The 15,044-nt window shown below is 31.8% G+C and overlaps 1 protein-coding gene across 1 annotated transcript; it reads right to left on the bottom strand.

The window, feature by feature from the left end:
- Nucleotides 1–1,080: 1,080 nt before the first annotated feature.
- LOC127719118 (uncharacterized) lies at nt 1,081–13,561 on the bottom strand. The gene is made up of 6 exons (XM_052225141.1): nt 13,438–13,561; nt 11,345–11,397; nt 8,091–8,199; nt 4,507–4,550; nt 1,805–1,861; nt 1,081–1,187 (listed from the first exon to the last, which is right to left on the bottom strand). The coding sequence occupies exons 1-6, from the start codon at nt 13,524–13,526 to the stop codon at nt 1,081–1,083; spliced, it is 459 nt and encodes a 152-aa protein (XP_052081101.1). The 5' UTR covers nt 13,527–13,561.
- Between the last annotated feature and the right edge of the window lie 1,483 nt (nt 13,562–15,044).

The following is a 15,044-nucleotide window of genomic DNA, read 5'->3' as shown; positions in this document are numbered from 1 at the left end:
GACAACAGAAAATACTGATGATGGAGCCATGTTCACATCTAATATAATGATTAATTTACTGACACGGCAAATTCAACCGTTGACTTATGATACATTGCGATCAGACTGAAAGCTTAAGGTTTATTGACAGTCAACCTACAGGAAAACTCGAAAATAAGATTACTCAGTCTTTAGTTTTTCGATTTAGTGTTTGTGAACTTGTTCGTCTTTTTGTTTTTTACGATGACATTGTTATTTTTTTTTTATCGAATTATGAGTTAAGAATATCTCAGTGGTATGGTCCCCCTCCCTCGTTTCAATTAAATTCGTTGTTAAATTAATTAAATTCTAAACAAACACCTCTGTACTTATTGAATAATTCAAGGGATAGAGAAAAAAAGAAATGATAACAATGTCTAATTTGTTTGTGATTAGACACCAGTCGAACTTTTATTCCAAACGTAATTACTGGTGCTTGGAGAAGCCGAGATAATCCTTAAATGCATTGTATATGCTATATTCTGTAGCATTTTAAATTGGTACAAAATTAAAGCCACAAGTTGAACTAAGAGAAAAGCATCGCTGTTTTGCTGGCCTGACTTTGATGCATGTACTTGTATTTGTACTTGGTTAGGTTTATTGTCATCTTTTATACATATTGTAATATATACACCTAGCTTATTGTATTGAATATACTATCTACAAAAACCAATAGGGAAGTATGTAAATACGTATCATATTAATTATTTACCTAAACTATTTCAAAAGTTTAAACTATAGTTTTGGACGGGAGTCACATGTGGAAAAGTATCTGCTTACCATCCCGGAACACCTGAGATCACCCACGGTTTTTATTGGTGCTTATGTTGCTCAGTCTTTAGTTTCAAATGTTGTGTTTTGCATAATGTTGTTTGTATCTTTGTTTTGTTTTTTCTTCTTCTTTTTTCAACAATGGAATTGTCGGTTTATGTCTACTTATGAATTTGAATGCCCCTTTGCTACCTGCCACCTTTCTTCGGAGAAAAAACATTACATTCATCATTCATCTTACAATACCTATATGATATAAAATATGTATCATTTCAAGAAAAAAATATATCGCTATTGAATCAAAAATTGCTTGCCTGATAAAGTGTACGCAAAGTCATTATCCCTGATTGTCACGGAAAGGCTATTATTCTTTGTTTTGGTGGTTGCAGCAACACTTTCTACAAGCGTAATATACACAATTGAAAACTAAGATGCAAATCATCTGAAAATTGTGTGTGTGAGAGAGTGAGAGAGAGAGAAAACCGCATATGTTGTGGTTGCGTTGCATATCAAGCATTGCTTTTAAAAGATATTGAATGGTTAAACTCAATGAATGCTGGCATAAACGAAAATACAAAATATTTCACGGAGCAGGTTAAACGTTAATTTGAAAAAAAAGTTTAACAGAAGAATACCGTAAGTTTATTAAAATAAATGCATTGTAAAAATCAAACAGTTTTTATTATATATTCATTTAATGATATTGCACAATATGACAAATATGTCAGAGTGTATACATTTTATAGAACAAAATGGTAACATGGATGTCACTTGCCATGATCCTCATGTGAAATTCTCTCTATATAGTCACATCCGTGAGACGTGTTGATAACAATCATTCAATAGGTGAACAGTAGATTATTTAATGTGTCAGCCGATTCTTGTATCCATTTTGTATTTAAATTAAACCAGGAAGATTGTAGCTGTGCATGATTGGGAATAAAGGAGATATAATCTCATCTTTTCTTTTTATCTGATGTGTTTCTTGTGAAAAAGAAGAAACTAAAACATTTACCCGTCATTGCTTCAGAAAAGCTGTTCTCCTTATCTTGTGTAGATAAAGCAGCGTCTTCTACAAAGATATTACATGTGTATGTGTTATTGAAGATAGTCTTACTGAAAGGAAAAGTATAAAGAAATGGTATTTTAGATTAAAAAAATAGGACGAAATAAAAAATATCAGAATTCTGACTTTGGACACTTATATTAAAGAATTAAGATTATTCGTATGGTATACTATTGTTGTAGGCGTTATTTGATAAATCTTAGGTCTTTTAATTACTTTTCATGTAATTATCGTTTAGCTGATGATTAGCTACAAACCGCAATTACAAAAATGAAGAAGTTCCTGTTTATTCAGTACGATAATATGGTATAAATAGTTTAACTCCTTCTTTAACTTGTATGTTTGTTTGAATTTGTAGTCAGTTGTCTTGTATGTCTTTTGACTGTTGAATCCTAATTATTGTCACATTAACCTATTATGTCTATTTGAGTTGCCTACCCAATTGTGTCAATATAACTCCCCCCTGTTGAAGTTGACTTGGAGTTCAGTATTTTTGTTTCACTTTTTTTCATGGCACACTTAACTCGAATGTAAAGTTACGTCCACGCTACAGTTAGCACGAGGACACATCACTTTGCTCGAACATAATATCTGTCTTCAATTTCAACTATATTTTGTTATTACTCCTGAAAGCTCCGTGTTAGGTGAAGACGATATTTGACCTGTCTTTTGAAATCAACCCACTTCAAAGCCACAGTTGGGTAAAATCAGTATTTTTTCAGAAGTCCATATACATTTTCAATGAATTTATCCTCATTTTCATTATAAAGAGGACATGCAAAAACAAACATGATCAGATTCATTTAAGTTTAAATGAGCGTTTCGCTGAAAATACTTATCCATGACTAGTAACATGAAGAACAAAAGCATTAACTCTGATTGTTCCGGGAAAGCCTCTTTCTAATGTTTTAGTAGTATACACAACGTCTTCTACAAACATAACATAGCATGGGCGTTACTTTCTAACGAACGATGAGAAAAGAGTATAGGAGAAAATAAATAACTGCATGACCATGTGATTTTGAGGTTAACATTGAAAAAGAAATATCTTCTTTTTTGTTTTAAATATATCACTTATAAATGGATTTGATATTTGGGCATGATTTCGATTGTATAAACTGAACAGCATATTTTAACACTACATTTTTTTTATGAAAATAGTGTTGCAAGATAAACATAAAAACATCTGTGTTGCGCTAGCGCTGTATGAAATTCACGACATATTTAGCATTACGTTTTTTATGGAAATATTGATATTGACATGTTTGTTGCATAATGATCAAATTGTTGGCATGTTATTGTTTTGTTGTGCTCGTATTTCGTTTTATAAGTGTGCATGTGGTGATCGTTAGTTTAAAGCATGAAATAGATGTTATTCATATAAATTCAATATTTTTACATGGTAATTTTTATAAATTTACTGTTTACAAATTTTGAATTAATCGAAATAGTAAAGCTGTTCTTATATCACCTTAGCTGTATTTGGCAAAACCCCTGGGGATTGTGGGTCCTCAATGCTCTTCGTCTTCGCAATTTATTTGGCCTTTTTTATTCAAGCGTCACAAATGAATCTTTTGTAGAAAAAAGACACGTCTGGCGTAGAAAATGATTAGACTGGTATCTTTGATTAGTACTTTTACATAACTACTCAGTGAATTGTCTAGAGTACCCAATCGTAAAGAGAAGGACGGCCTAGTTACACTCCAGAAATATATTTTTATTGTCCGTTTCCGTTTTTATTCTGCTGATCAAAATTAGATTTGGAAGGATTGAGAATTCTCCCCTTTCTACGAAATGTATAATCCAACCCACTGTTTTCTTGTCTGTTTAATTTTAAGAACTTGTTCAAGGTATTTTTTCATAATTGTTTTGTTTTTGTCCTATGAATATACAGGTATTCACATTTATTTCTCTCATCATGCTCATGGCACAATATTCAAGCAAGTGAGACAACAAGCCAATGTGGTATAACAGTATGAAATATATAAATCCTATAGAACATTTCCATTACTATGATAAAACTAGTAGTTTTATTTTATGGTAGTTTTAAGTTATTCAGGACTTACTTAACGTGTGTTCAATTGTGGATTTCTGTGTTTCATTTCTGAAGGCAGACTCTTTTATAAAGATGATATACGACTAGGATACAGATCAAAGTAACAAACAAATCACGAGGAAATCACAAGAACTACACACATTTAGAGATCGGATGCATCCATAGGGTAAACGTCATCTGCTATGCATGCATAATCTGCCATGCAATTGTCATACGTTAATCTACACTCAGTCAAAATGTCTCAATCAGGTATAGGATTCAATTGGTAAAATTACCGATCAGTTGACTATTCCGGTATCAAAATGTCTGTAGTTAGGTTGTTTCATGTCTGTCATATTTTTTTTCGTAAATTGTTTTGTTATAGATTAGACCTTTAGTTTTCTCGTTTGAATTATTTCCTATTTTTTCATGTCGTTGACTTTTATAGCCGACTATACGGTTTTTTTTCTCATCGTTAAAGACCGTATTGGACCTATGATTGCTTGTAACCTTTTATTTGAACTCTGACTCATCGACAATCATTCAAAATCTCCTTTTTTCATAGGACCGCTAAACAAATGTTGCTAAAGAGATAAACTATGAAAATAGTACCTACCCCTTACTTCTATTTTTGGTACACACCCAACTACATTATCACATCTGTGCAATATATATCAAATAAATAATGCTTGACAATATCAATTATTAAATTCAACATTGTTGCATTCATTTGAATTGTTTTTTCTTGCTATTTCAATGTGTAATCTTCTTTGAGATGTAAACTACTAGAACAACGTTAAAATAATCTTGCATATCGTTGAAACATATATTTTTAAATAATAAACAAATATGAAAATACAATCATGTCCTTGAATTCAATGGTGTACATTCTTATGTCACTTTGATGTTATGAACATACTATTTTGATTGTCACCAACGAAATGATATGAAGCGTTTTTACACACTACTTGTTAAAGAATCATCAAAAACATTCATTTCATACAAAGACATTTTTAGCGAACATCCAATTGACAAACATCATCGACCCGATCTTTTTATTAGGCCTTTTTTTAGTTTCTTCATTAAAGACCATAAGCAACATTGCACGATACTATCACATTAAAACATAGATACTTATTTTTGACACACTTGTTTGGCCTTTTTTATTCAAGCGTCACAAATGAATCTTTTGTAGAAATGTTATTCTGATAGTTATAGTAGTTCACATTTTTATATATAAAATAACTGTTAAATCTACACCTTTTGATTTTAAATTTAATGTGCTAATTGTGATCCCCATTAATTGTGGCCATGAACATACATTTTACTTTTGTCAAGTTTCAAAGTTGATTTGAGATTTTGCATGTTTGGTATGCAATATTTTTTCACGTGCATGTAATAACAGTAACGTTTCAGGTCTGCTTATCTTCCATATTATATTTCTATTTTTTATTTTTTGTCGAGATAAAAAAAACAATAAATGGGTACCAATAGTTATACGCTTAACACCCTGTCCTAAATCATAATCATTGTAATAAGTTTTGCTTTTGTATACAATTGATATATTTTAAAGAACTAAACTGTTCTTTAATGATTAACTAATTCTATGCACATATTGTTGTTCATTTTGTTTTTTTTGGCCGACGTTCACTATTAACAAATTGTGCCGTATGGTATCCCAAAGTAATAAATTTATAGCGTATGCTACCATTTTTATATTGAAAAGCATTTTGGAATATTTCTTTTAGTGATTTTTCAATATCACATGGGGAATGGTGGTATACAGGGTTGAATAATCAAAAGTTTTGATAGAATAAATCTTATAGAAAGATCGAAATTTAAAATTATCCAGAGGTTCTTTAGAATTTTTTAGAATCCACATATTGTTAATACCACTTCGCGAGTAAACAGTTTAACAGTATTTCTGAAGACCCTCATTCACTGCGGATAGAATTGTTGTCAATCTAATGGACAATTCCTTTGTAGAACATGTAAATAAGCCGGCAATGTACCGTTGTTTGTACGAAATTTTGTAAAGCTTAGGTATCCACTGATTAACTGTTCAATTTAATGTTCATTGAAGCAATGCAGGACTTGTGATTCGCCAAAATCTCATCCTTGTCAAATGATATGTTTTTGTATGTGGGATTACCTGATTGCTCATTTATTCCTAATTCTTTTACAAGACACTCATAGTAGTACGATTTACAAACAAAGACAATATTATTTGAAGCTTTATCCGCAGGAACAACAACATATTTATCGTGAAGAAATGGTAGACATTTCACAGCTTCTTAGTCTCTGAAAACGGACATTGGTCGATCATTCACACTGTCTTTAAAATTATGAATTCGACGTTTTATCAAAGACCTGATTGTTTTGACCTATTCCGACAAAGTGCTTGTGATGAAGAACGTTGCTGATGTTGATTGCATCAATTCCTTTATTTGAAAACTGAACTGGAAGGAATGTCTTTTCATCATGTAAAGGTTCCGATCTTACTGGTTTAAAAAGACGGAAAAGAGCTATATCACAAATTATACTTAGTAGTATGTATATTGGAGAAAATGTAACTATGCATCCCTTGTCAAGTGCATAATCTCTCAAACATTTTAGAAAATTAATCGGCAGTGACAAAAGAATAGTTCTAATGTAATGTAACCCTAGCGGATGATGAAGATGTAAAAGAAGGTCATCAAAGCTCCAAGATTGAGATCTAAATTTGGAAGACTTTTTTAGATTGAGCCGATGTTAACGTTTTTGCCTATGACTACTCTGGTGTCTTAAAGTAGTATTAAAAAAGCTCATTACATTAACATCACTGCAGGCTGGACTTGACAAATTTCTTACTCCTTTGATGTTATCAATGCAACCATATGGCATTGCAATACCTTTTACGCAAAGTTTGTCGAGTTTCACCTAAATAAAGTAGTTCACACAAAATACATTCAATTCCGTAAACGACATTGTCCGTGGCACAGATTAGAGGCTCAAAACATTTAGTATTATAAGTTTTTCCTGTTAAATTATTAGTGACATCTGAATACGTGATGAACGTATTACATGTCTTACACGTGCCCTTCTTCCTTTTTTGTGTTTACAAGTTGAAATAATAGGAGTTGATTCACATGTAGCAGATACTGTCGAAAATATAAAGTACATGGTTTTATTTTTTGAAAAGTATCTGAATGTTTTAAGTAATTAACCCGGGCGACGTCCTAGTCGGTTTGTTCTTTATATTCTTTGTATTTATTATGCATTAAGCTACCAAGTTAATGATGCCCTCGAGGAATAAACTCGACATCGACTTAGTTGTAGTAAAACGTAAAACAACAAAGATACCGAACTCCAAGGAAAATTCAAAACGGAAAGTCCCTTAACAATTGGCAAAATCAATAGCTCAAATTTATCAAACGAATGGAAAACAACTGTCATATTCCTGACTTGGTACAGCCATTTCCTTACGTAGAAAATGGTGGATTAAACCTGGTTTTAAAGTGATCTAAACCTCTCACTTGTATGACAGTTGCATAAAATTCCATTATATCGACAACAATGTGTGAACAAAACAAACAGATGTAATAAGTAAAAATGTCAAAAATAGGGGTAATCAGCAATCAACATTGTGTTATAATCTCAATCACTATAAAAACAAACAAATATCTCCACAAAGAAAACAAAAAGGCATATAGACAAAGCACATACGCAAAAACGAAACACAAGAATACAAAGAAGACCACAGCACAACAACACAATGCCGATATGTACAAGTACCGAGCCACACGTTGTTGAATATACTACAATTCGAAAGAATATGTTAGCAATGCAAAGAACATATTTGCATACGAATAGCACGTATAATAGTTAAGACTGTAGAATAATAAAACTAACATGTTATTCCATAATATAGAAATCATCCAAACCATGCCAACATGGAAGGGTTTTTATCTCTTTGTTATACTGAACTTTATCAGAAAATCTCAATTTTCATTTGAAAACTATATTGTATTCATTAGGTTTTATTTTCTGGCTATGTTTTGCTTGAAAATCTGAATGAGTAATAACATGTTAACAAGTAGATTATTACATGTTCATTGTATATATCGTACTTCAAATTACCACGTGTAACTCTTGTACTGCACGCTTATGAAAATTGTATAATATCTGTTGAAATCAAAATAGTATGTAAAAGTGTTTTACCTCTCTACACTTTGACAGTTACAACGAGCTAGACATCTTTTACCGAATCTATTGTTTCCACATGGGGTGCATGAGTCTCCGTTTATAGATGTAAAACCAATGTTGCACTCTGTAAAACAGGTCATAGTATGAATATGATAGGTTATCTATTTTTCAATTGTTCATTTATAAAAGTCACTCGTTTGGTTTGTGTTTGAAGTTAAACCGAAGAGTGTAGATATTAGAATTGAGGACTTGTTCATATTCCGTATGATAAATGCGTATACGAATATTTGTCTTCATGCCGAATTTATTTTTATTTCCCAAATCAGGCTGAGTTGGACCATTAAATAGGATATTAAAGTCCTACATTTATGTCCCGGTTTCACTTTGATAAAATATAGCTAAGGCATCTGGCGTAAAGAGCTATAGCCCTGGTATATTTGATTGTTTTTTTTAAGTAGTTGAAGTATAGGTTGAGGATCAAAGTAAATGAGATTTCATTCCAGCAAAAAAAAAAAAAAGCTACCATTCTAACATTGTTTTATTTTATGATAGCATACTTGTAAATTCTAGGATTAAAAGTCTCTATGTTGCTCTGGCATTTTAACCATGCATGAGCATGTGAAACTGTTACTAATTTAATATAATTTATTGTCATTCTATGTCGTTGAAGTTGTAGATTGGTGGATAAATCTTAAAACTCAAATGCATATTTTTTTAAGTCTGTTGTGTTGTATATCTATTATGTATATTTACATAATTTTAGCTGCTTGGTCCTTTTTAGTATGACTTTAGCCAATTTTCTTTGTTTGGCTTGCTCACACTATTTTATCAATATAACGGAACTATAAACAACTGTAATTAAAGTGGGAGGTTTAGCTAGCTATAAAACCCGGTTTAACCGACCATTCTGTACATAGTAAAGAATATGACAATTGTTTTTCGTTCGTTTCGATGGTTGACTTTTTCGAGGGTATTGACGTGCCAGCTTTTACGGACATCTTTTTTTTTGAAGAATTTACGTCGAATTCGGTATTTTTGTTAATACATTTTTTTTCTGCATGTCCTTATTTTTCGTCAAAAATATTCTGAATATGCGATGGAGGTCATAAAAAAAATAAATATATGTGTATTACAATGTGTTATTAAAGGGACATTTGCTACAAAATTAACAAAACATTAAAGAATGCATTTTTTTTCCTTTTTCTTCTTCAAATATTTATGGAAGCACAACATGGAAATTCTTTTTATCAGCCAGATTGGTTCAATTTTGTTAAAAAAAACACAAAAAGATCGTTGATATATTCAATTCTTGCAAAACAATAATTCGACCCTAATTTTGGTCTGTATGCACTACACCTTTGATTTGAACCTTAATTGATGGTTGATAACGTCCATGATAAGCACTTTTGTTTGTTTAAAAATAGAAATAGTGTAAAAACTGAAATCTATAGATAGTGAGCAACATTGAAAAAACCATTTCGGTAACCGATACGGCTTACAATAACATTCGTATACAGGTTAAACGATGATTTACATATATTTTAATCTTTGAGATTATGGCACGTACTTCTATTTTTGTATATCAATGTGTATATAACGTAACATTACCATCGACAGTCTTAAGCAGTCATCACCGTGGTAAATGAGACGACTGGCTGACCAGAGGGACAGTCAAACTCATAGATCGAAAACAAACTGACAACGCCATGGCCAAAAATAGAAAGACAAACAGACAAATAAAAGTACAGATGACACAACATAGAAAACTAAAGACTAAGCAACACGAACCCCACCAAAAACTGGGGGTGATCTCAGGTGCTCCGGAAGAGTAAGCAGATCCTGCTCCACATGTAGCACCCGTCGTGTTGCTTATGTTATTACAAATCCGGTAAATAGTCTAATTCGGTAGGTCACATTCGTGAAAAGGGAAGGGTATTGTAGTTACGACATAAGGAACATATCCGATATCATCTGTGCAACGGTTATTCCATAATGGTCAACCAACTCGTGATGGCGTCCATAAAATTTACGAAGGGATGATTTCAACTTCACCATTTGGAACTCTTGGTTTAATAGCTTCCTTGTGAGCAGCAATCCTCTATCAAAGAAATCATGATAGGAAATACAAGCCCGGGAATATCGTATCAATTGGGAGATATATACTCCGTATGCAGGCGCTGCTGGAATGTTGCTACATAGACATGGAAAGTTCACAATTGGGAAGGTGAAATCATCTCTTTTGTCGTAAAGTTTTGTTTTCAACCGTCCCTTATTGTCAATTTCTAGATGTAAGTCAAGATATGAGGCAGACTTAACTGTATCTGTAGTATCTTTATCGGTAGTTCGAAGGGATAGATTTGTATTATTTATTGAGAGAACATCATCTATATAACGAAACGTAAAGTTAAAGGATATTGCTAACTTCTTATCTTTCTTCCTAAGAAGTTCCTGTATAAAGTCAGCCTCATAATAATAAAGAAACAAGTCGGCAAGAAGAGGGGCACAATTGGTTCCCATTGGAATTCCGACAGTCTGGTGAAAAACACGTCCTCCAAACCTAACAAATATGTTGTCAATCAAGAAATCAAGCATCTTGATAATGTCAGTTTCAGAGAATTTTTTGTTTGAATCAGAGCGATTCTTTACAAAGTAGGATTTATCCCTCCCCAAGACAAGATACTTGTATCTACGTTCGCCATTCTTTTTAATGAAACAAAGTAATACCAACTCTTTGAATTTGTCTTTTAGTTTGGAATGGGGCATACTTGTGTAAAGTGTAGAAAAGTTGAATATTTAATACTATTGCAAGATGAGAGAGTCTTAGATTGTATGTACTCTAAAAGATTTTTGGAATTTTTAATTATACATAAATGCTGATACTGTATTTCCATATCATGCATTGTTTGTTGTTTCCAGTGGGCAAATTTAATTTTGGTAATAATCTAAACATGTCACAAACTTTAATAATGTCTTCCTATAACAGATGCTTTCTTGACAGCAATTACACAAAAAAGGGAAAAAGTAATTTATATGTTTATTGAAATGACTTTCCTACCATGCTTATTAAGTGTAAAAAGGCTATTTGTATAGGTAACATTACTCTTTCCTTTAATCTTTATTGTCAATTTTCATAATTAAGAAAGTTAAACCAGGTTTAATTTAGCACTGTATTAAGCAGTGAATATTGTTTAACCATTACCGCCTTTTTTTCGACAGAAATGCAAAATGAAGGCAACATGTATGTGATTCCATAATTATATAGTATTTACCTATACATAAAGCATGTATCTCTTCATAGCCTGCACAACAATACTCTCTTTTGCTATAATCAAAGTATATAAAATAAACAAGAATACATTTTAATAAAGTCGTTTGCAATATGAATTGCGTACATTATATTTGCTTTACAGCATAGCTATGTTTTAACAATAAGAAGACGTTGCATGATTCCCAATTGGACAACTACCTATCAGAGACTAACTAACATGCATTTAAAAAACGATGGGTCACTGTACGGCCGTCAACAACAGGAAAAACCAAAACCATATACAATAAAGTTTAAAAAAAGCACAAAAAGGCGATTATGCTGCACAAATCAAATAAAAAATCCAGCGACCTCATTAATGATAAAAACAAATAAATGTTAAACAATTATAGAGATATCAACCAAAGATAACCACTGAATTTAAGGATTTTGACTTGAACAAGGGACATTTTAATTTTCGTTTGAATAAACATGTTTTTAGCGATCAATCCTCCCTATAACCGTGGTATAACAGGACAATATAATAGCAAACTATAAACTGTTGTTGAAAATACTTGATTTATCAGAGTGACAAAACACAGCTATCATTATGAGTGGTTGATAATTATGTTTTACTTTAGTTATTTAACTTTGTCATGTACTTTGAAAAGCTTAGCGCATTTAAATATAGACTTAATTACAACAGCTTATTAGTCAATCGTTTACAAAAAATATTGTATGTTTCTGTTAAATTGATCGTTCGGGAGCACAATAAACATTATATTGCTTATCTAGATATTAAGACGATGTAGACGTACAGTTTGTTCTTGCAAAATATGTGTTCATTGTTTTCAACTAGTAGCAACTATTAGTAACAGAAAAAATAGTAAAGTGATAGAATGGACATGAATAAAACAATTCTAAAAATAAAAAAAAAAAAAAAAAAACTTTCAGTATATATTCAGTTGCATGTAACCAATTACAGAAAAGTTGTCACATTATAATAATTTACACAAAGAACAATTTAACTCTTGCAGGGGAAGCAAAAACATGTTATTCAATAACATCAATCCCCCGCCCCACCCCAATATTTGAAAAAAAGTTTTTAAGTATTGTTACATGTATCAATAACGAAAATTGCTTATTCATTTGAATAGCAATTTTTTTTTAAATATATCACAGTTTGAAAAAAAAACTATTTTCATTGAAAAAAGTATACTTTTATCAAATAAATCATTCAATCTTATCAAGGATGTGGTTCGAATTTCCTGGAAATATTGAATAAATCTAAAATGTAATAATTGAAATAAGGTCATTTCCGCAGAGGTCAATGTCTGTCAAACTCCGGTTTTCATAAATTATGTTACGTTGCCTAGAAGTTGCAACACGACAATAAACAAATATGACATCAATTATGGACCTCATTTGGTATGATATGTAAAATATTTTAGATGATACAGCGTTTCCCAGTTTTATAATGTAGGTTTATGAAAGGTTATCATACGATGTATCTCATATATGTTATGCGTCCCTTTCGGTTTTAGATAAATGTGGGTGTTAGGTGTACTTTATTGATACATTATTCAAGATTGGAAAGGCGTCGGACAATCCAGGGCTAATTTGGGCCAAAACTACGATCAAATTTAAAAGTAATCTTATTTAATCTTATATTTGTCCTAGCAATGTAAACTTAAAGAACCATTATAGTAGACAGAAACACATTTCACATTTCATGAGTTACAATGGCACAAACCATGACAAAATCGTAATGTTCCTACACCTTTTTGATAATAGAAAAAAAAGATACCGAAGTACAATATAAAGTATTAGTCTATGAGAATCTGAGTGAAAAATGACTAAATAGAAAATAGACGAAATGTATACATTAATCTGCTTAGAACGCTGACGCCTGACACAAATGAGAACTTTCAAATCTTTCTCTCGTGAGACGTACTAAGAATGAAAGACAGATTATGACAGATTATGAGATAAGCAATGCATGTCACATTATAACTTATATTTGGCTTACTTGTAATTACATATAAAATAAAATATTTATAAAAAAAGGACAATCACAGAATACTAAATTAATTTTTTTCAAATTAAAAAAAAACATACCTTCTCCGGTCTTCACACACATTCAGACCTTCCAAACATTGGCCTTCGTGGATTTTTAAGACTGTCAGCAATACAAAGCTAACTAACATTGTTTTATTTTTGTTTCTGTACTAGCAACATTCATTATCACTCTTTGAAATGATCAGAAATCGGGAAACTGTTTGAAAATATATTAAAAAAAAAAACTGTCGGTAAATTTAGTCATGAAAACTAGACGGATGCCTACAGATTGAATGAATGAAAACAACTTCCTACTTCGTGATGAACTAGTTCATCAATTTAAAAATGAAAAGGCCCAAACAAAGGTAAAACTAATAATGTCTCATCAGTTGCAATTTATCTACAGAAACAAGTTTAATTAATCAATTAATTAATTAATTTTCACTAGTTTTAATTGGCTTTGAACTAACTGTCAGTAACTGCCAGTAGTCTTATATCTGTACTTAGTGTCTTTCTTTTATATAGATGTATAAGTACCCGTCCACATCCACTCTGTATTTTTGTTAGATGCATTTCTATTTGCATCCATCTGATGAGTTAAGCCTTTTTCAACTGATTTGTATGGTTTGTTCGTCTGTACTGTAGCACCACTGTCTCAGGTTAGGGGGAGTGTTTGGCGCCAATAAACTAGTTTAACCCCGCCACATGCTGTATGTGCCTGTCCTAAGTCAGAATCCTGTAATTCAGTGGTTGTGGTTTGGTGCTGTTTAAAATATTTGTTTTTCGTTCATTATTTTGTACATAAATTAGGCCGTAAGTTTTCTCGTTTGAATTGTTTTTCATTTGTCATTTCGGGGCCTTTTATAGCTGACTATGCGATATGGGTTTTGCGCATAGCTGATGCCGTACGGTGACCTATAGTTGTTAATTTCTGTTTCATTTGGTCTTTTGTTGTCTCATTGGCAATTATACCACTTCCTCTTATTATTTTCATAATTAATTAATATTATTTACAGGGTACGTAGCTAAGATACAACAATGTGCCACAATTTAGAAATTTATTGTATAAATATATGTTTCTATAAACAAACACGAAAATGTGGTATACTTGCCAATACAAATCCAAAATTTATCATACATCTGCAATTAGTTCATACAACATTCATTTTCATTCACTATTGGTATTCTACGATTGAGAAAATGATAATTTCATCATCAGCGGAAATTAATTCTTTTCCAGCCTGTTCCTTTGGCTTGTATGTCATCTTCAGTCTCTGTTGTCTCAACCCAACAACGTACCACTGACTTGTATGTCTGTGTTATATGTTTACACAGTTTAAGGCTGCTGGATTCAATCATTGCAACATTAACATAAACAGAAGGAGAGGTTATATGATGGCCAATGAGATAACTTTCCAAAAAAGTTCATATGAAGTGGATGTTAGCAATAATAGGCAACTGTATGGCTTTCAACAACGAGAAAACCCAATGTGTAGCCGGCTATAAAAGGCCTCGACATGAAAAATATGAAAGAATTAAGAAAATGAACGGCTTATGTCTGTTTGGGGTGCACGATCAATTTTTTCAGTAAAAAGGAACTATAAATAACTGTCATACTAGTGAGAAACCTAGCTAGCTTTAAAACCAGGTTTATCTCACCATTTTCT

Source organism: Mytilus californianus, unplaced genomic scaffold (assembly GCF_021869535.1).
Source record: "Mytilus californianus isolate M0D057914Y unplaced genomic scaffold, xbMytCali1.0.p SCAF_10, whole genome shotgun sequence".
NCBI classification, from domain to species: domain Eukaryota; kingdom Metazoa; phylum Mollusca; class Bivalvia; order Mytilida; family Mytilidae; genus Mytilus; species Mytilus californianus.
This window is presented reverse-complemented; position numbering and strand designations above follow the sequence as displayed.

Coding starts and splice junctions, on each gene's coding strand:
- LOC127719118 (XM_052225141.1), bottom strand. CDS start 13,526: ATGTTAGTTAGCTTTGTATTGCTGACAGTCTTAAAAATCCACGAAGGC. Junction 8,200..11,344: donor GATACATGCTTTATGTATAG/GTAAATACTATA, acceptor CCTGTTTTACAG/AGTGCAACATTGGTTTTACA. Junction 4,551..8,090: donor AACTGTCAAAGTGTAGAGAG/GTAAAACACTTT, acceptor TATATTGCACAG/ATGTGATAATGTAGTTGGGT.